At 33.2% G+C, this 23,027-nt stretch overlaps 1 protein-coding gene across 43 annotated transcripts in view; it reads left to right on the top strand.

The window, feature by feature from the left end:
- LOC127836161 (phospholipid-transporting ATPase IF-like) overlaps nt 1-23,027 on the top strand; it is a 254,660-nt gene that overhangs the window by 92,790 nt on the left and 138,843 nt on the right. For 3 of the 43 annotated variants that reach the window (XM_052362623.1, XM_052362640.1, XM_052362625.1), the window contains one exon: nt 22,986-22,998. The exons of 33 other annotated variants lie outside the window; for them this stretch is intronic. In XM_052362623.1, coding sequence (XP_052218583.1) covers nt 22,986-22,998 — 13 coding nt within the window. Of the gene's footprint in view, nt 1-1,938; nt 7,301-22,985; nt 22,999-23,027 lie in introns of those variants that run through there. 7 more of the 43 variants (XM_052362628.1, XM_052362629.1, XR_008028629.1 and 4 more) reach the window with 6 other exon arrangements.

Raw genomic sequence — 23,027 nt, 5'->3', positions numbered from 1 at the left:
AAATAAAAAGAAATATTTTAATAAAACATACAAAAAGCTTTTTGCAATACTAAATACAATAACTGTTAGTTCTCGCCTACTGATAACCAACCAATGTCTTGAAAAAACTCCAAGGATGTATAAGTTTGAATATTAATCACATCTATTTTTTATGCTTAGGGTAGAGTGGCATATAGCAGTTGGACTGTCCGTTGGTCTGTCCCTCTTTCTGTGTATCTGTCCATCTGTCCGTCTGTATAGCATTCCGTTTCCGGAGTTTTTTCCTGAATGCTTTGAGATATGTACCTGATTATTTGTGTGTGAGTCTATCTAAATTACTTACAGATCAAGTTTGAGTTGAGGTACGGTCCATGCTGAATACAAAATAATAGAAAACATGCTTTTTTCCTGTTACATTTGACTTGCTAAGATGAAACAAATGGAATGAGCTTTGATCAACATAACGGAATCGTACAGCACTATGTGTTCGATTGTTAATTAATCCTACAGGAAAATGATTTTATAGAAGCAATTACGCCCCATTGAATAAACTATAGGTTTATTCAACACTTTGTCTTAAATCTTCACCTGTATATAGGGGCTACGTTTTTGCCTTTCACTTCTCATTCATTTGTTCTTAATTTTGGATTTATACATGAATTGAATGATTAATTTTCACATCTATATACCATATATAGATAAAAGCCGTAAGTTATCACTCCAATGCAGCGTTAAATTTGTTGAGCTAAAGAGAAAACAACAATTAATGACTGCTATTTTGATTGCATCAGAACCAAAAAAAATTATAAAAAACATTGTGTAGGATAAATAGAATACTATGATAGTGTCATTGTGAACTTAAAATTGATCTTACTCGTCTCGCCATTCTGGCCACGTAAACTTTTCTTCAACTCAAATTTAATTATAACACAATTACACTAACATAGTATTCTCTATATGGCAAGTACTGACTTTGTGAAAGTCATTCAGTCATCAGATGAAGCCCTAATAGTGAGACAAATATTAGATAAATGCTCTTGGTAAGCTTGCTACAATGCTTGTAATAATAACAAATATTAAATAATATCTCTAACGTTCTAGGTTTAAATATCTTTTCTTTGTTTAAATGTCTTATATTTGGATTTTATTGAAAGGAACCGTCTGATAAAAAAGACGAAATTAAATAAATGATGTTGTTGTTCAGCTGAAATATCTTACTCATTATTGTTTATACACATATAAATGTGTGTCCTTTATTGCATGGGGTGTAATAGTGTGCTGTGTAACCATTACTACATAGTGGAATGTAGCCTGCTATATGCAAACATAAGTTATAACTCTTCTTCATAATGTTGGTGTTTCACCTACATTAGATATCTTTCTAATAATTTTAGTAGTTTAATCGCATAGTAATGTAGATTTTGATGCCAGTTCTGCAATGCTTCTGTTAGCTCATATTGCACATTGGACAGCAATTATGTAGATGATATAAACTCTTCTTTATTTATAATTGTTATGATATACATATATGCAATATAGAGATCAAATATTTAAAGCTTATATGAATTTAAAGATCAATTGAATTAAATATATGTAATCAAATGGAAGTGGGGTTGTGTATTATCCTAACTTTAAGGAATCCATTGCAATTAAAAAAAATAATTGTATAAAATCTATAGATTGTTTTCATGTATATAACAAAACACATATTTTTATTTTATCTAGCAAAATGAAATGATATCCAGAGAATTGTTGCATTTTACAATTTTTTTTTTTAAAATGAAAATTTTGTTAAGAAAATGGCTTTCTGTGCTGATCATGCAAGAAACATACAGCACTTAATGCTCATGGTCATTGTACATGTTCACTCACTACTTAAGAGAAAAATGAAATGACACACTATCAAACAATATTTTATTGGTGAAGACATGATAAGTTTTCATATAATAATATTTTCAGTTTCAACGCGACTCTAGACTGCTCCCCCTCAGACGTATCTCACAGGCGGAGACGACCAAGTTTATTTTTCCGCCAATTGGTACACCACATTCCAGTCCCAACACAACACACAAACACACCAAAGGACTGCGTCCAACAGAAGTCAAGTTCTCATTTAGAAAACAAACAGGACGCAATAAAAATACCCTGTGACTTACAGTTACAAGGCATTCATACTTTAGATTACAAGAAAAGCTCTATGTAACAAAAAAACACAATATTTGTGATTAATTTTTATAAACTTACTTAATCAGAGTTTTGAATTGTAAATAAACAACAAAAGTGTGTTATTTCAATATTTAAAAACTGTAATCAGTAAACATACAAATTTGTTTGTTTATTACTAAACAGGTTACATCCATCTTCCACAATAGAAGTTGGCAAATGTTTGTAATTAGCCTATATGGTTAAATTGTGTTTTTAGCTCTACTGGCCAAAGGCCTGAAGAGCTTATGTCATGGTGTGGTTTCCGTCCGTCGGTGTGTGCTTGCGTGTGTTAGACATTTTTATTGTTTACGCGATAAAGTCCACCGTTTTCATCCGATTCTTTTTAAACTTGTTCAGTGTCTTTATATTAATGAGGACTCGAACCCTATTGAAAATGGGTTACATCAGAGTAAAATATCCAGAATTATCTCCCCTTAAATTTGATAAAATTGTGAAATAAGGCTTGTTTACGCAATAAAGGCCACAGTTGTCATCCAATCATTTCCCAACTTGCACAGTGTCTTTATCTGAATGATGAGTCAAATCCTATTGAAAATCAGCAATATCGGAGTTATATGTCCAGAATTATCTCCCTTTGAATTTGAAAAAATAATGAAAATTCAGTTTGATTATGGGATAAAGTCCATAATTGTCATCCAATTCTTGGCAAACTTGCACAGTGTCTTTGTATCAATGAGGACTCAAACCCTTTTTATGCCCCCCTTCGAAGAAAAGGGGGTATATTGTTTTGCACATGTCGGTCGGTCCGTCCGTCCACCAGATGGTTTCCGGATGATAACTCAAGAACGCTTAGGCCTAGGATCATGAAACTTTGTAGATGCATTGATCATGGCTGGCAGATGACCCATATTGATTTTCAGGTCACTAGGTCAAAGGTCAAGGTCACAGGGACTCTAACAGTAAAATAGTTTCCGGATGATTACTCAAGAATGCTTAAGCCTGGGATCATGAAACTTCATACCAACATTGATCATGACTGGCAGATGACCCCTATTGATTTTCAGGTCACAATGTCAAAGGTCAAGGTCACAGTGACTCGAAACAGTAAAATGGTTTCAGGATGATAACTCAAGAATGCTTACGCCTAGGATCATGAAACTTCATAGGTACATTGATAATGACTGGCAGATGACCCCTATTAATTTTCAGGTCACTAGGTCAAGGTCACTGTGACACGAAACAGTAAAATGGTTTCCGAATGATAACTCAAGAATGCTTACGCCTAGGATCATAAAACTTCATAAGTACATTGATCCTGACTGGCAGATGACCCCTATTAATTTTCATGTCACTATGTCAAAGGTCAAGGTCACAGTGACTTGAAACAGTAAAATGGTTTCCTGATGATAAATCAAGAATAATTAGGCCTAGGATCATGAAACTTCATAGGTACATTCATCATGACTAGCAGATTACCCCTATTATATTTTTCAGGTCACTAGGTCAAAGGTCAAGGTCACAGTGACAAAAATGTATTCACTCAATGGCTGCCACTACAACTGACAGCCCATATTGTGGGCATGCATGTTTTACATACAGCCCTTGTTTAAAAAACAATAAATTCAGAATGACTTCCCCTTGAGTATGAGAAAATTTGGAAATCCCGCTTGTTTACGCAATTAATTCCACAGTTTTCATCCAATTACTTCCAAATTTGCACAGTATCTTAATATCAATGAGGACTTGAACCCTATTGAATATGAGCAGTATCGGAGAAATAAATACACAATAATCTCCCCTTCAATTTGAGAAAGTTATCCTTGTTTGCGCGATTAAGTACACAGTTTCCATCTTATTCTTTCCAATCTTGCACAGTGTTTATAGCAGTAGAGCGATTCAGGCCCTCATGGGCCTCTTGTTTAAGTATTTTTTTATTTTGTTCACATTCTGTCAATGCAGCTATTATTTGGATACAATTTCTAGTCAATTTGTCGTTTTTCTTGCCTGTTATTCTGAGTCACAGGGTACACATTGTGCTTGCATTATTGCTTGCTCATATCATTTCTGGTATTTGGGTATTGGTTGTGCTAGTGTGGAGAGACTGCATGAGGATCTCTAAAACGTCTGTGTTTTATCTTCCAAACATTCCTGTATAAGACATACTGGTTGTCGTTTGTCAAGCATTACCAACCTACATATAATATTCTGTATAGACAGTTATATCGTTTTTAATACTGGGCCAAAAAGCTGATCAGGTATTATAAGAATGCCCTTCATCTGTCAGTAAGTACTTCAGTTCTTTAAGTGCTTTTGTGTCCTCCATATCTCCTATAGCCTTTGATGGATTTTATGAAACTTGTATCAAATGTTAAGGACATTTAGACAATTTGCAGAAGGCATAATTGTGTCATGTTGACTTTAGGTCAAGATCAAACTCCAAGGTCAATTGTTTGAGCGTCCAATTTTATGACCTCTCCATAGTTCCTGTACCATTTGTAGGTTTTCTTTAAACTTTGCTTACATGTGTTGGTTATTGAAACGATGTGCTTAAGGCATCAATCAGCCATGCAGGCTGATGGTTGAGTTGGTACTACAGGGTGAAAGGTTTCAGTCTGCATGCAAGGTTTGTGTCTGCTTCATATCACCCTTTTAAAGATTCTCATGAAGCAGGACTAAATATTAAGGTTAGTTAGACATAATTTCTTAGTCAGTTACTCAGGCAATAAGTCAAGGCCATACTTCTATTCAGATGTTGGAGCCTCACATTAGTGTTCAATCAATATCTGTTTTACCGGTGGAAAAACTTTCATTAAACTTGGCACCAATGTTTTGGACATTGAGGCAATGTGCAGACCGCATGAGTCAGTCATTCCGAGTCAAGGTCAATGTCTTACTGCAAGGTCAAATGTTTGAGCCTCCTTTTTCATTCATGCTCCATATCTCTTATACCTTTTGAAGGAATGTTACTACTACATCGTTTAGAAAATTGAAACCATGCACAGAAGACTTTATTAAGTCTTGACACTTTAAGGTAAAAGTCATGCTTCAAGTTCAAAATTTGTAGCTTCCATTTTAGTGTCTTCCTACTCATCCTAAACCGTATGCTAGGTTCTTATACAATTTGGCTAATGTTTGAAGGTCACTGATATAAATGAGGGTAAACTCAATCACACTGAGTCAATGTCACTATTTGAGGTCAATGGTTAAGCCTTCTTTTTCGTATGTGCTTCATATCTGCCTTACGTGTTGAAAAGTTAATTTAATTCAGACGATGTCCAAAAGTTATGAGCCAATCACTCGGGCTCAAAATCTAGGTCACAATTTCAAGGTCCAAAGATTCATGGCGGGGTCTAGAGATGTCTCTTGGACTGCTTTGTATTGATTTATTGTTATCCAGTTGTATGTTAAATAACTATATTGATGTAGTTTCTGTTCTATTAGATAGATTGGATTAATTGATGTCTTCTTGATGCATAATTTGTTGATTTTTTTTTGTTATGCTCTCTTTGCTCAATGTTAAATCAAAAATAGTCCTTTATATGTTTATGTTGTTTGTTGTATGAACACCATGCTATGTCTTATATGAATTTGCATATAAGATAAACTGCACAATATTTGAAGGGGTCAAGTACATAGTTCTCATGTGACATTCAAACACACATTATACTATGTGAATGTTTAACTTGTTTTTAAAGTGACTTGACTGATCTATATTAAATATTTTAAATATCATTTTTTGAACATTAATATCATGTTATGAACATATTTTATAAAATGAACTCTTGTTTTGATACACTTCTTAAATCAAAGCAATCTAGATAGTTCTGCTATTTTGAGTCTTACATAATTGAAAATTTATAGAACACAAATACTTTTATCAAGTTGCTTCAAGCCATTCACTCTAAGTGTTGTAAAGCTAAAAATATTCACCAGTCCCTGTTTATATTTGAATGTTCAAAGTCTGTAAAATTATTTATATATTTTAAGTATGTATCATAAATTGTATCTTTATTTTTCTAAAAAATGCAACATGGTTGTGTTCATTTTATATTATGTTAATACAATATGTAATGCAAATTAGTTTTTCATTGTTCATTGTATCTTAATTGTATATGTACATATACTCTCTATGGCTTTATTATAGCATAACATATCAAGGTATATGCAATTCTTATTGTATAATAGCACCTTTGCAAACTTACACTCATTATATATTTTTAGTTTTAATTAATTACTTAAAATAGCCGTTTAAAATAATGCAGTTTAGACAAACTTTACTGCCCCATTTTAAACATGTTATAGTCATGTTATAGAACCATTGGCCTATGTTGTCTTCCAATGGCTCCCATTAATTATCCTCGATATGCACTGAGCTTCCACATACTGTAGTCGAATGATTACATGTACAAGTTTGTATCAAAATCTGTACTAATTACTTTAATATGTTCAAGATAAAGATACGCTTTAGCAGTTGATGTAGGTACACTGCAACTTGTCATAATGCACGGTTGAATTCAATATTCATACGAGGCCTATTGATTTGTATGCCCCCGAAGGAGGGCATTTGTATGCCCCCACGAAGGAGGGCATATAGTGATCACACTGTCCGTCTGTCTGTCCGTCACACATTGCGTTTAGGTTTCAAAAAATGCTCATAACTTCTATGTCGCTTGAGATGTAACAGATGCATACATGTGTATATGGACAACGCCTTTCCATATGCGTTCAAATTTTGACCCATTTGACCTTGACCTTGAACTTAGGGTCTGTGTTTAGGTTTCGAAAAATGTGTTTAGGTTTTAAAATGGTCATAACTTCTATCAAAGCGTTTATCGGGGTCTTATGTCATCCTGTGGAGACAGCTCTTGTTTAATAAAGTTTATGTTTTTTTTCTGGTTTAAGAACCCACCAAAAATGATGAAATTGAAATAAATTTCAAATTGTATCGCGTTTCACCTTAAACAGGTGCAAAAAAATATGAAATCATACCTACCTCAGGTGCTAAAGAGTATAATAGTCACGGATGAATGATTTTATTGTGATCTTGCAGAGTATGTAGTCAAATAATCACATGTACAAATTTGAATCAAAATCTTTACGCGTAACTGATATAATCAAGTTTGAAAGTGATGCGTTATTAAAGTATCTAAGTGTGTATTTCATTTTCACTACATTCCATACCATTTGAGTACTGGGTGTCGAACGTTTATTTTCATGAATATTAATTAAACACCTGCTGACTATGTAAATAACAATACATAATAAAATAATAGTCAAATGGATTCTGGAACAGAGCCTTCGGTTAAATGGATACTGGTATATAGAGCTAAAGCAAACACTACCCATATGTAACAGGTTTTTAGACCGGGTCGTGTCATTGTTTGAATTTCCTTTCAAGACGCTGACAAGGAAATTATAAATGCAAAATAAGTTTATGAGTATCAATTTTTGTTTTTCTAGTTCCCCGAAATTCAATTGAGAACCTTAGGGTGTTCGAGTGAACTTGGGTTCAATGTTGGTCTTATACATAATTGTATAACTGCAATTCAATAATAAACATTATATGAACCAAGGATTTTTAGAAGTAAATGAAATCCAGTTATGTGTTGCAATGCAAATAATTTAGTCAAATACATATTTCAAGGCTAAAAAACAGGGCAGGTTTTTGAATGCGTTTAAAAAACATCATTCTTTTGTAAGCCTTATTTTATCAAATAGTTGCTTTCATGTATGACTTGATGGCATTTCCTCCCTGCAAAACATTCATTTTGCCTTACTAGTAATGTGCAGCATTTTTTGTAAATACTGGGTATGATGTTTGCATTGAGATAAATCAAGTATCCTGTATGTTTTCCCACATGTTTGGTTTGTTTTCTTATTTTCAAAATTGTCTGCATAATACATTTATTGGATACAAATTGCTTGTTTTTACATTGCCTTGTTTGTCCTCTCTCCAAAGTCAATTTCTCGCAATGAGTTTGTGTGGGCATAAACTTGTCAGCATCGTCAAGGTTTTAAATTACTTTATGAATATATACCGGTAGTGCTTTTTGAACTGGGAGCTGAAATGTTTCCATTCTTAACATTAAATGGCGCTATTCGATGCTATGCATTAATAGATTTCTATAGATGTCTTTTAATTTTTTATTTGTGATGCCCAACAATGCCCATCATGTTTATCTATGCGATTGGATTTTAGAATGGCAATTGTTTACTTAATTATATTCCATGCAAATGATGAATTGATAAATTCAATCAGCATGCGTTATGTTTGTTGAGTGTTTTTAACTTTTTTATGGAATTGTTTCCAACTATTGCCATATCATTTCTCAGTTTGTGTGTGTCTGTTAAACAACAGTTAAAACAACAATATGTTTAATCGATTTTCTTTAATTCAATTCAACCGTTTTATGAATTGCAGCATATCTTAACTCTTTGTATTATCTTTCCATTATGGATCATTAAAACAATGGGGTAAGCTTATATGTATACCATAAATATTGCATCATATTCTATGCTTACACAGAGAAAAACATGGTGTGCTTACAGCATGTGCTACACTTATCAAGATAATACAATATTTTTTGCTATCCCTTATATGAAATTTGTTCAGTCATTTAGTAATAACATGTATAATTTTCAGTTTAAACTTTGTGTTGCATTGTTAGTTGTTAGTTAACTTTCATTTGAATTTGCTATCTTAAGGTTAGAGCAGTATAAAACTGTATTTGCCTTCTATCATACGGAGAATAGACTTGTTGATAAGATAAAGGATTTAATTAATGACATTTAACAGGGTAATAAATGTATATTTATGTAAATTTCACGTATTGTTCCGTGTTTTTGTTTAAACACACATCATCCTACTTGCATTTTTATGTTATTTATGCGTGTTATAAATGTATTTTGCTATTACAGAAAAGGCAACCACTGTGGAGATGATAAGGAACGAAATAATAAGGCATAAACGAGCTTTTCTTCGCAAAACACATACATAAGGTACCGATCAGTTATTAGTTTAATATTGTATATGCATATGTGTTATATATGCGCTTCATATGACTCCTATATAGGTCACATATGCGCTTCATAAGCATTTTGTATTGAGCTTTCAAATTGCAAGCTTTCCCCCAACATAACGAGTAATGCATTATATAGTCGGGTCAAATGTATTTAAATTACGGTTATCTAGTTTTTCTACTTATAACTAACCGGATAATGTTGACATTCATTCTTGAACTTCTTTAAACGTTTGATAATTCAAAAATGAGATACATGTAATTAGCTGCGGGCTCAAATTTATTTTACTTAATACAATCGTATTCTCAATTAACCAGGTTGAAAGAATGCTGATCTTCACATAATAATAGGCACTTTAAAATTCAAATAAATTAAGTTAAATATTTTATTATTTAAACTCAAATTACATGCATATAACACACGCTTACAAACAATAACTGTTAAATTAATCGAATAACCATTCCAATAAGAGAAAGCGAATTGGAAACCAAACGTACAAACAAACATGTTATTTTCAATAATAAGTATTTATGTATACGGGTTGATTTTATAATGACGTTAATTAGTGTAAGAATCTGACATTGTCTTCGCGAGTGAGAAGAATACAAAACGTCTAGAAATGATGTTAATTATTTAATACTTGAACAATCGTGCATTTTATAAGAAATCATGCAATTAAAAAGAAATCATAATATAAACATCTTTAAGATTCAATTAATACAAAACGTGTTTCTCTAAAATACTGGCGTTATAGAACAAATGCAGCAATATTTCGAATTACAATAAAATGTATTATTTGTTTCTAAAACTAACTCCATTATGTTTTTTTTATGTACACATCATTTGGATATTATGCATGAATCAATACACCAGAAAATTTAGTATGAAAATCACCGTCATTATTATAAAAGACACTATTATAACCGGATGTAGATCTCGCCCAGACCATGTCACCCATGGACATCACAACATAGGCCTGCATTGAAGAGCAATCTTGAATTGAATCAGCCCCGTAGCTATATGAACTCTGTAGAGACTTGCCGTTGTGTACAATTTCCGGCGCAACACATTTGCTTCCCTGAGTACAATAGTGGACAGCGAAGTTGTATAGACCGGCAACAGAGGCAGTGAACTTTCCTGTTCCTTTGTCATAGCCTTGGCCTTTGTTGACCTCTACTCTTGCAAACACTACATCTTGGCCACTGTTTACAGTTATAGAGGAGGCGAGCTTGGCACGGAACTGTATTGTTGGGATCTGCAGCTCTCCTGAAATAACAACGCTTGCATGGTACGTTTGTGGTGGATTCGTTTGATATCAGTTCAAACACGCTTTAATTTTTATGTACTTAGCTTTAATTGTAGGTGCCTATTATTAAGCTATTTGTTTATGTTTAAATTCATGCATAATTTTAGTGTAACAAAACAGTATCGGTACTTTATACAGTAAGGAAAAAAATATTATTGGTGTTAAATTTTTGATTAAATCATAAACATGGTTTATGTTTATTATAAAATGTTATCATGAATATCATTTATAGCAAATGTCTGATACAAAGTTGCAATAGTTAGGATATATTGCTGAACAAAAAGTACATTGTCCAACAAAATAGTGCAATAAGGTAACTCTAAACTGCCCAATGATGTATAAAATGTTACACGCATGCATTTCCAAGTTACCTTTAAAAGGTCAACTCTGCCTTCCATTCCTTTGATCGCTTGTGACAATTCAGTCAGCATATGAGTCAGAGATTCAGACACGTTTGTCAGCACCGTTTTAATGGCATCGCTCAATGCCGCTTCCATTACAATCTGTTTACGTTCCATTACTTCAATAGCAATGTTGACTTTATCGTTTTCATCTTGAAGCTTCCTCAATGCATCCACAACCTTTGTATTAGTTTCTTTGATGTCTTTAAGCGTGTGTTCCAGGGCCAGCTCATTGCGGATAACTCGCTCTAATAACATTTCCTCATAATTATATCGTGAGCACACAGGACATGCGAGCTCCGCTGCCAATGATGCCACCACGAGATTCAGTACAAACAGAGCAACTTTCATTTCTTTCCTTATTTTAGCTCCGGCAGTTTTTCAGATTTACAATTATTGATTCTTTTAATACGATTGCGTCGACACAGTGAGCAACAACCATCTAGTGCAAACGAATGGCGGCTGATATTTATACGTCGAAGGAACCACAAGGCCACTGAAATACCATTATTTCATTACGGTAACCCTGTAGTTCAAATAAACGGTACATCGCTTTAGTAAAAATAGTAACGAATGAAAGGCAATGTGGAGGTAATTTAACATTCTGCAGTCATATTCACATGTATAATGGATATATTTTCGAATCGTATTCAAATGACTCAAGTGTAAAATATAGTTATACTGAACTTGCGATGTATTATATTTTGAAATAATGAAACGCTCGAGAAATCATACATGACAAAAATGTAGATATCATTAGATCTGCTCTTCTTTAATGCAAGGGACCAGCCATCTATACATCATACAAGGTCGTTAAACTAAACATAATAATCGTTTAGTGTGGTCACCATCTTGAAACGGTCAAGGTAAATCATTCTTAGCACAGCAATAATATACATTCATATACACATCTAACAGTTCATGTCTTATTAGCGGTATCATTAAATTTGATATTACCGCTCGGCTTAACATAACCTGATTAGTATCGTGCGTATAAATTAAAATTGACATACTATGTAAAACACAATATTTATATATTTTAGTGTAATCTATTAACATCTTAAAGGCGAAACTCAATTTATTGTTAAGGTCACTATTTACTGTAATTGTACAATTCACACGTATTGTCTTGTAGACTGAATTCTTGTTCTTGCGCCTAGAAACGCATAGGTCCAATTTGCTTGTCCTAATCCAGGATCGGGTTATCATCATGGTAAACTGAATTTTCAGGTGTGTTCGATTTGAAAATTCAGATAAGCAAAATCGTGTTTGTCAGAATATACGTTTTAAATAACGTTTGGTTGGGCGTTTACCATTAAACACGTATTTTTGGAACTCAAATGTTATCAATTATGAAGCCATCACAGACGAGCCATGTCTGATCAACACTGCTGCCACGCCATCAAGAGGGTGTTCCGAGATAAGGGGCGAAACACCTGATGACTGATGGGAACTCGGCTGAAGACGTCTGTGTTATGTAGTAACCACTGTATCACTCAACATGTAATCAGCAGTTTGATTCCAATCTTATACAAGAAATTTAGCAGATAAGTGTTTATTTCTCCCTAGTTTTATCCTATAAAAGTATATAACATTTTTCAAGCAGTTTGTATCTTCGTAAATGCTGTGTTTGGATGAAATTGAGTATAAATATACATAAAGTCTAAACGGCATAATAATTATACGACAATGGAAAACATAATAGCCTTGTAATCTGGGTGTAAAGCACCAAAAACTCCCAAACGGAAATAAAAAAATATTCGAGTGAACACAAAAATCTGCATAAATTCAAAATACTCTAAATCAGTTTCGCATCGTAAAGATGTGATTTATTGTCAAAGACCTACATATCCAATAAAAAGGAAACTTGTCAGATTGTGCAGATCATTTTAGAGTTTTTTAATTTCTATGAAATAAGAGTCACCTACTTGCACTGTCTGAAACATACAAATCAATACAAAATGTGATCCAATTTTTAAAATATGTATAATTGTATCCCCCATAGGAAGAAGTGGGGGAAATAGCTTTAAACCTTCCCATCTTTAGGTAGATAAGTTGGTCGATTTATAGAACTTTCATTTCCATTTGATATCTAGAGAATGATTTTACCTTCAACCATGCACATAGGTATAATGTTTACTTTGAAGGAAATAAAGATGCCTATTGCTATTGATGTTTACAGGTCAAAGGTCAAGGACAGTGGGGCTAGTCTGTGTAAATTTGTTTTTTCGCACAATACATTTAGAATGCTTTGACCTTTGATCATGTAAATTATTATTGATAGCTTCTGAGAAAGGGAAGACTCCATTTTGATGGAATCTTATAACCATTTGAGAAATGTGTGATATTTTATTTAAGTCTTTAAGTTAAACTTTTAATTATTTTTTAACAAACTTTATTTACTAGCCTTGTGTGCGTTATAATTGTATATATGATTAATACCTTTTTAATGTATTTCTTGTTTCTGTTGAAAAGCCATAATTATCACTGAAGGGACAAATCCCACTTTACCTATATACTGAACATTTGCTACAAGTTGCATCTCTGCTATTCAGAATATTATCAGATTGTCAATTACAAAAATAAAGTGACCTATTTTAAGGAATCTGCTTGTGAACATACAACTTTACATATTAATGAAAGTGAATTTCAGCTGAAATATCTTTTGTTAATTTGTTATTTGAATGATAAAATGCTATGTCATTTCTATTGTGATTTGTTCTGGTTCAAATGTCTGGCGTAAGATGACTTCTAGGTTAGATGTGTGGTTTTGCATATGTAAAGTGGTTTCATTCTGAAAGTTTTGTATTGACACTTTCATATACATCTATAAGTAACAATGACAGATGACCCGATCTCGAAGGGACAGTCCTGCTTTTGAGGTGTTTGTCCCGGCGTCCCGATGTGACACAATTTGTCCCGACATTGGTAAAAAAACGACGTACGTTCTATAAGATCACAACACAATTCGCTATTTGAGCTATGTCTGACTTTAATTTATCATTCACTGTAACATCAAACATAACTTACAGTAATAGTCAATAATAGCATATGGAAATCAGCTGTTAAGGCTGTTTCAATATTTTATAAAAAGGTAAACATGTGTTTTGTTAGTCGTTTTGTTTAATGAAAATTAATCCAGTAAATATACATTGGTTGAGACTAGCGTTTACTTGCTTCAGATTTAGTACCTTGGGAATTAAGAAAAATTGTTTCAGACCTACTGTTATATAATGTGGAATTGTTGAGCCAGATAAAAAAATTGTGTGCTTAAAGGTTGCATAATAGTGTTGTTCAAATTTAGAATTTATTTGAATTATGTTTGTCAAATTCAAAATTTTTAAAGTTCTGCCTGATACTTTAACATGAAAGTAAAACATATCAATTTTGTTAAAACCTGTAATTTAGGACAGCACAAATGCTGCAGCACATTTTTCTAGTTTCTTGTCTGTGTGGGCATCACATGTCTGTATAAAGTTGTCCATTTTCTTAGTGAGCGGCCACTTGTTCATGTCTCCTCTCCCATATATGCCATGGTTAGCATTTAATTGACCACGATGATTAATGCAATTTTCACACATACACTTCAGACATGTTTCACAGTACATCTCTGCAATTTCTACGATATTTTTACTTTCACAAGCATCACAACAATAGTCCTTCACAAACTCTGAACCTTTATGAACTGAACTTAAAGCTGTCGCCATTTGGTTGAAAGGTGTGCATTTCTTCCTGTTTTCTAAATGGGTTTATGTACCTTTAATTCACATTAAATGGTTAGTGAGCACTCTTATTAACTTATTGTTATGTTGCTTAAAAGTGTGCCATTACATACACATTAATAGTACTAATTTTAAGCCTCTGATTAGTAAAAAATAAATGATTTTGAACATTTTAATCTGATAAACTCTTGTTGTGTTAAAATAAACCTGCCTATACACGTTAACTGAGTGTAACATACCCTTACAGCTTACATCTCAGTGTAAAATCGAGGTAAATCGATACCGATATTTATCACAGCTTATATTGGTGTATTCAAATTAAAGTATGACATGTTCCTGTCTAGTGAAATGGAACACAAAATGTCTTAAAAAATGCAATAAATGTTGAAATAAGCACTTAACTGTTGTGTTTTATTCTCCTCATGTGTTACCAAAAGACCTGGATGATTGTATTTACTAGGTTCGTGAATTTCCTGTTTCTTCTTAAAATACTTCAGACACTAGAACTTTAGCTCGCCTAAGCACAAACAGCCCATTGTGGTCTATTGTGCTAGGTGGTCATGAGGCATCTGTTGTCATTTGTTGTGGGTATTGCTTCGGGTGGAGGCAATACATGGCTTCAAACAATATCTCCTAATCTGCTTTGCAGATTTCAATGAAACTTTACAGGAATGGTCCCTATAGTCACATACCTCAAAATTTGGCAAATCGTTCCTGTCTGCTGAATATGTAGGTCAACAGAGCTTAACATATTTGTTTTAGTGGATTCTTAAAAAAACGTGTCGACTTAAAAAATATTTTCCTCTGAAACTTGTAGGCTAAGAGGTTTATTATTTGGTTCTTAATATGGATCTCAACAAAGATATTGAAATCATTCCCATGGGGTCGAAGCAGGTCATGCCCCAAAGGTCACATGCTTATTAGCTCGGCTGTTTTGTGGAAAACCCGAGGTATTGTCATAGCCAGCTCGTCGTCCACCGTCCGGTGTCCGCCGTCCGGCGTCCGCCGTGCTAAAACCTTAATATTGGCTCTAAAATCAAAGTGCTTCCACCTATATCTTTGAAACTTCATATGTACATGCACCTTGATGAGTTCTACACGCCACATCAATTTCTAGGTCATTAGGTCAAAGGTCAAGGTCACTGTGACCTCTAAAAAACAATTCTAATAGGCTTTCCTTTATTTAAAACAGCACCCGCAGCCGAGCGTTTGCACCTGTTATGCGGTGTTTTTGTTTTAGACTTAAAGCAAATCACTTTTTTCTCAAATTGCGAGAGTGAGGCTTTAAATATTTGGTAAATATTATATAGTGGTTCTCTGCAAACATGGTTCTAATTTTGGCTCTGTGATCAAAACTGGCCAAACCCCGTTAGTAACCTATTTCATATAGGTTTATATACTAAATAATTTAAAACACCTTCATTGTAGATCAAGGGTCAGGGATAATGTATTGGTGTGTAATATGGTATAGAGGCCAAATCAAAGTGTGTTCAAATCATGTCTCTAGCATCAAAGCTTTACAAGTCTCCTGATCACCTGATTTGAATAGACTTTTTTAATAAAATATATAAAACATAAAAAATTATCTGAAGTTAAAAGGATTTGGGGTATTATATTTGGTTTGTCTTTTAAATTATAAAATACTTCCTTATAACAAAAAAATGTAGCATAAAAGTGAAAAGTGTCGTCCCGTATGAGCCAGTGCAGACTGCACATATTAATATGGGATGAACTTTCATATGCATTAAGCCCAGTTATCCCAGAATGCGGCTCATTTTACTATACAACATGTATGACTGGAACACGGTACGTCAGTCTCCCAGCGTGTGGTTGGCAGAGCTTGGGCTCATAACCCTGGCCTTGCTGCCGGACATTGTGCTCCGAGCATACACAGATAAATTTGGGTTACTTTTTACAACTGAAAAACCTTAAATGTAAACATTTAGATGTGGGTTACCATTCAAAATAGAAGTTTGGATATGAATTCTGAAAACCTGAATCAAGACTTTTGTTGTCCTATATTTATGAAATGTGTGGGAATCAAAAAAAAATTATAAATGATATCATGGTCCGTATTAATAAAACTCCCGTTGTTAAAGCTAAGGAATTAACTTAAATTAATACATTTCCTGCAATCTCTAGCTGTGTCATGTTAAGGCTTGACATTTAAATGTTTGAAATAATTAAATTGTGATAAAACCACTGAATTGTGTATGCTTTTGTCGCAAGAAAACATCTTGGTTCTAATAGCAGACTGTGCAGAGACCACACTTTACACACATGCATTAAGCCCCGTTTTCATCGAGCACGGCTCATATGTTTGTATGTCTGTTGATCAGAAATAAGTGTGGTCTCTGCTTGGTGAGTCCGATGTGTTACAGGGATGTCATGCTTTTAAAAGATAATTAAATGCTACTTTGTAATAAAGTTAAAGACTTTACGGTGCGAACTAGGCTTTGCGACTTTTGTGCCATTTCTTGTTTCGTTTGTAAACAAACTATGTATGTAGTTAACTTTGAATAAAAAATAGTGTTTGTCCCTACATAGGAACTGGGTTCAGGGAAAACTTGGAGTAATGCATGTGCGTAAAGTCTCATCTCAGAGTAGCCAGTGCACTCTGCACAGGCTAATCAGGGACGGTACTTTCGGTTTAAAGCATTTTTTTCCTCTAAGGAAGTCTCTTCTAATCAAAACTCCAGTAAAGACTCAAAGTGTCTTTTCTGTCATTTAAATGTTGTCATTACTTTGACAATCATTTGCAAATCATTTTTACCATTACAAAATTTAAATAACTGATTTAGAAACCATTTATACTGTCATGTACCAGGTCATTTTGTGTGTGACAGTTTAATCTGAAGATAGGTGAACAATGAACAGTACCTTAACCTCTTTGACCTCATTTGCAAATATTATTGCCACAATAATTATTAGTTTTACCTGCACAGTTTCATTGGAAACATTCACATGATATGTTTTGTATTATTGTCATATGGTCATAATTTTATTTTGCATTTTGGTGGTATGATGATAGTGGAATGATTTAAAAGAAATTTGCTTGATTGGCATGCAGAAGGACAATGGCTGAATTGGCATGGCTATAACAATTAAAATGATATAAAAATCATGTTATTTTACGTTATTTTAGGTTACAGATGTTTGGCACATTTTGTTTTAATTTACATGTTTTTAAAGTATCTTTAAGTACAACAGTCAATAATACTGCAGTAGGACAGTCCGGTTATTGACAAATCAAGAATGGGGACGTATATGAGCCTGTCATGCGAAAAAGGATCTAATGAAACATGGGGCCAACATATCTCCGGATCAATCTGCGCATTTGCCTAATCTGTTCAGGAGCTTACAAGACCACGAAACCTTTCCGTGACTTTATAGTGGAAAGTTAAGCTACAGACCAGAATGAATGAATGGGCATACTGGTCAAAAGGTATGGGCAGCGTATGGCATAAGACCTATTTTTGCACAATACGTTCATATACTGTGATATATTTTAATACTGCTTAGGATTGTACAATATGCAACATTTAGACCACCAAAAATAAAATAAAAATTCCCAGTATATGTTTATGGGTAAGTTCCATCAATTGAGTGGAAAAAGGAACATGTTCTCACAATCCTTTTCAGCAATAGGACTTTAAGCATTACAAATTCTGTTGAATGACCTTACATTGTCCAATCCATTTGTTGATTAGCCAGTTAAATTTTAAAAATGGTGACGAAGCAATAGTCAATTACATAACAAATGTGTTGAATATACAATGTCATAATCCTGCCAAATATTTTGCATAATTTAATTTATGTTATTACCAATATGTTTATTCAAATATTATTTGTGGACACTTTATTTAATGATTTTGTTTGGTTAATTAAGTTATTAAAAACAATTATTCATTATTTAAAACAATAAAAAATAAAAGTGAAATTACTGTTCTACTGTAGAACTGTTATTATGCTCGCTTAATTTTCTGTTTAACTCCTTTACAATAAAAATAAATATTAGAAAAAGCATTTAAAGGATTGTTTTCGGTATATTATTTTTTGTATATATACTTGCGACCATAAAAAAACCATATTTGTTCAAATTTCTCTGTGCCTTGTCGTAGATGGACAACATTTACCTGATATCAACAACATTGACCTTATACTGACATTATTGACCTGATTACAACAAAATTTACCTGATACCTACAAAATTGACTTGATACTGACAACATAGAAATGAGACTGACAACTTTGACCTGTTATCAACAACATTGAGCTGAGACTAACAACATTGACCTTATAACAACAAAATTGGTTGGATAGTGACAACATTGAACTTATAACAACAAAATTGAGCGGATACTGAACAATATTGAACTTATAACAACAAAATTGAGCGGATAGTGACAACATTGACCTGATAACAACAAAATTGAGTGGATAATGACAACATTGACCTGATAACAACAAAATTGAGTGGATACTGACAACATTGACCTGATAACAAAATTGAGCGGATACTGACAACATTGAACTTATAACAACAAAATTGAGTGGATAGTGACAACATTGACCTGATAACAAAATTGAGTGGATACTGACAACATTGAACTTATAACAACAAAATTGAGTGGATACTGACAACATTGACCTGATAACAAAATTGAGCGGATACTGACAACATTGAACTTATAACAACAAAATTGAGCGGATACTGACAACATGGACCTGATAACAACAAAATTTAGTGGATACTGACAACATTGACCTGATAACAAAATTGAGCAGATACTGACAACATTGACCCGATAACAACAAAATTGAACGGATACTGACAACATTGACATATACTTAGAATTCTGTATATATAAGAATTAACCTTCAAAAATTTATTAAATTTCTGTTAAATCTATGTCAAAACTGTTTATTTAAAGCGTGTTTAACCACGCAATGCACAACCGCAATAACATTCACTATGCATGTGGTACCTGGTATCAAGACGTCACAACAAAAAGGAAAATACTGGATTGAAATAGGCACAACAATTTTGCGGCATGTATATTACTATTACAATATAAGGACGGTTGCATTCCCACTGATTATGCGTATTTCACCTGACGGAATGTGAGCGCACAGCTCTTATGTTAGTTAGAATATATAATAATGAATTTCATGCAACAATTTGTGCTAATTGGGAGCAAGTGAAAGTAAATTTTGTGAAAATTAATTAAACAAATGTGTGTACATAAGTTTAGTCATCTGCTTCTCTTTGCAATGTATATGGTATTTAATGAAGAGGTCTAGCAAAATGTATGGAATATGGATACATTTGGATTGTTTTAGTTGAAGTTAGGTTTGGAAATGCAATTATGCTTGTTTTTTCCTCATTTTGGTTGTGTTTGTATTTGTTTTCAAGCATAGTAATCTTAGTAAAACAAAAAACTTGGAGTGAATGTGTGGAACATCACCAAGAGAGCCTTGTCTTAATGGAACAAAATTATTGATACTAGGAGACGCTGGATATGAAGGAATCGTAGGATACACACCGGGATTCTAGTCTATAGTCTTACTTAATTTTGTTCAACCACGTTCTATGATTGAATGACACAATAACAATATTTTCACAGGAATATTATAAGTCCCCTACTGGTGAAACCAGAGAGGGACTTATGGTTTGCGCTCTATGTGTCTGTCAGTTTGTTACACTTTTCTGGATTCCTGCAATCACTTTAAAAGTTCTTAATATTTTTTCATGAAACTTGAGAAATAGACAGATGACAATATGGAGATTATGCACGTCATTTCATTTTGTTCCTACGTCAAGAATTCTGGTTGCCATGGCAACAAATAGACAATAAATATTACTGAAAATGGTGGATCCTGTGATAACTTTAAAAGTTCTTCACATTTTTTCATGAAACTTGAAACATGGACAGATGGCAATATGGAGAGGTAGGGGACCTTTATTGCTTGGCAATAGTCTTGTTTGATCTATTTTAACCAATTTTTGTTCAGGTTTTATGCTGTTTGCTGCTCATCAGTATCTTAGGGTTGGAAATGAAGCCTTTAAAATTTGAATCTTGTAAAAAAGGTCTTTAATTAAATTAAACTTTTGAAGGGACTTCAAATGCATCAAAATACCTATCCTTGTCGAAAAGGGTTAAACATGGTCATACTCACGCCTTAATTTCTGTGTCAGGTTATACTAGTGGTAACCTATAACTGCAAGAGAAATGTATCTGATATAAATGGAGAATATAATAAATATTATGTGCAATAAATTGTGAACTGTTGTGTGTTGAAATGGCAAGCCAAGAATTTTGCATGTTGGATGGAAGATAAAATGATGTCTTGTGTAATAGATTGTGTATAGGTAAATGTTGAAATACATAGCCAAGAATTTTGCATGTTGGATAGGTAGTTTTTATGTGAATGACTGTAGCGGGTCAACAATTTACAGACACGTCTTCACATTTAATACTACATTTGTCACTGAATTTTTATGCCCCCCTTTCGAAGAAAAGGGGGTATATAGTTTTTGCCCTGTCCGTCTGTCACACTTTTCGTGTCCGCTCTCTATTTCAAATAGTTTTCATCCGATCTTTACCAAACTTGGCCAGAAGTTGTATCTAGACAATATCTAGGTCAAGTTAGAATATAGGTCTTGCCGGGTCAAAAACTAGGTCAGGGGGTCGGAAAAACAAATCCAATGATAGTAATAAGCTTTAAATGGACATAATTATAAAATAAATATTATTATATATTTTTGTTAAATAAATCAAAGCGGCGCAATAGGCAGCATTGTGTTTCTGACAAACACATTGTGGTAAAAGGTCAAGGTCATCCTTCAAGGTTTAAGGTCAAAAATACAAATCCAAGGGAAGTAATAAGCTTTAAAGGGAGATAATTATTCAATATTCAACATAGCAACTTGATATTTGGCATGCATGTGTATCTCATGGAGCTGCACATTTTGAGTGGTGAATCTACAGTCACAGTAGTGGCTTTTAATTATTTGCTTCTAAAAATAGAGATTTGTTAGAGACAATTATTTTCATGGGAAGTAATTTATATAATTATAAATCTCAGATTATATATTTCCTTACCAAGAATTTAAGTTCTTTTCACAGTTATTGTATAGATTTTTGTCCCCTACCGGTTTCACCGGAGGGGACCTATGGTTTGCGCTCTTTGTGTCCGTCTGTCTGTCTGTGAGTCTGGAAGTCAAACTTTTCTGGATCCTGTGATTACTTTAAAAGTTCTTAATATGTTTTCATGAAACTTGAAACATGGATAGATGGCAATATGGACATTATGAACATTATTTCATTCTGTTAATACGTCAAAAATTATGGTTGCTATGGCAACAAATAGACTAGAAATATTGCTGAAAATGGTGGTTTTCTGGATCCTGCGATTACTTTAAAGTTCTTAATATTTTTTCATGAAACTTGCAACATGGATAGATGGCAATATGGACATTATGCACATCATTTCATTCCTACGTTCAAAATTGTGGTTGCTTTGGCAACCAAAATAATAATAATCTGAAAATGGTGGAATTTCTGACAATGGTTAAGCAGGTAGGGGACCATATTGCTTGACAATAGCCTTGTTTATTTTGATTATTTATAACTCAAATAATTGATTTGTCAAAGTTTTTTTTAAATGATATAATTATCATTTCTTTCCTGTACTAAGTGAATGGTAGGGTTCATTACATACATGTGGACTTATGTCCATAGATATATGATTAACTCTGGCTATGATATCTTTGATAAACCACAGGCCTTGGTTGTCAGTGATGTCTGACTTGGTCGTTTTAAAATCCAAGGGAAGTAATAAGCTTTAAAGGGAAATGATTTCTATACCTGCCAAATGATAAATAGAAATTTTATTTCAAAGTGGCGCAGTAGGGGGCATTGTGTTTCTGACGAACACATCTCTTGTTATTGCATGTTTTTTGGGTATTTTGATATGTTTTTTGCTTTGATTTATACACAGATGTTTAACTTGGTCTTGAAAATTTTTTCTCAGCTTAGTAATTGTGTCATATAAGATGTCTGCTAACGGTGTATTTAAATGGTTAAATTATTGCAGACCATTCTGTATTAATTACATTTCTTTTTATCTTTAAGTCATACTATTTGAATTGTGTTTATAAATTAAAGTGAATGACAAAAACTGTTGGTTGTTAAGGTGTACTGTTGGATTACCATGCATAACTTATATTTATTCTTTTACAATACGGAACAGTTCTATTATTGCAAGATTATCTTATTTTGTTATTATGTTGAAATATCCTTAATAATTAACATGTAGTTCTGTATCAAAGGCAACAATTGTGTTTTTCATATAAAGAAACATAAGTTTAAATATTATTGTTTACAGGTTATGACTACTGGTATATACTTGTAATACTAGCACGGCCTA

This window comes from Dreissena polymorpha, chromosome 6 (assembly GCF_020536995.1).
Source record: "Dreissena polymorpha isolate Duluth1 chromosome 6, UMN_Dpol_1.0, whole genome shotgun sequence".
In the NCBI taxonomy this organism is placed as follows: Eukaryota; Metazoa; Mollusca; class Bivalvia; order Myida; family Dreissenidae; genus Dreissena; species Dreissena polymorpha.
Note: the sequence above shows the minus strand (reverse complement) of the source record. Positions and strands in the feature narration are given on the sequence as shown.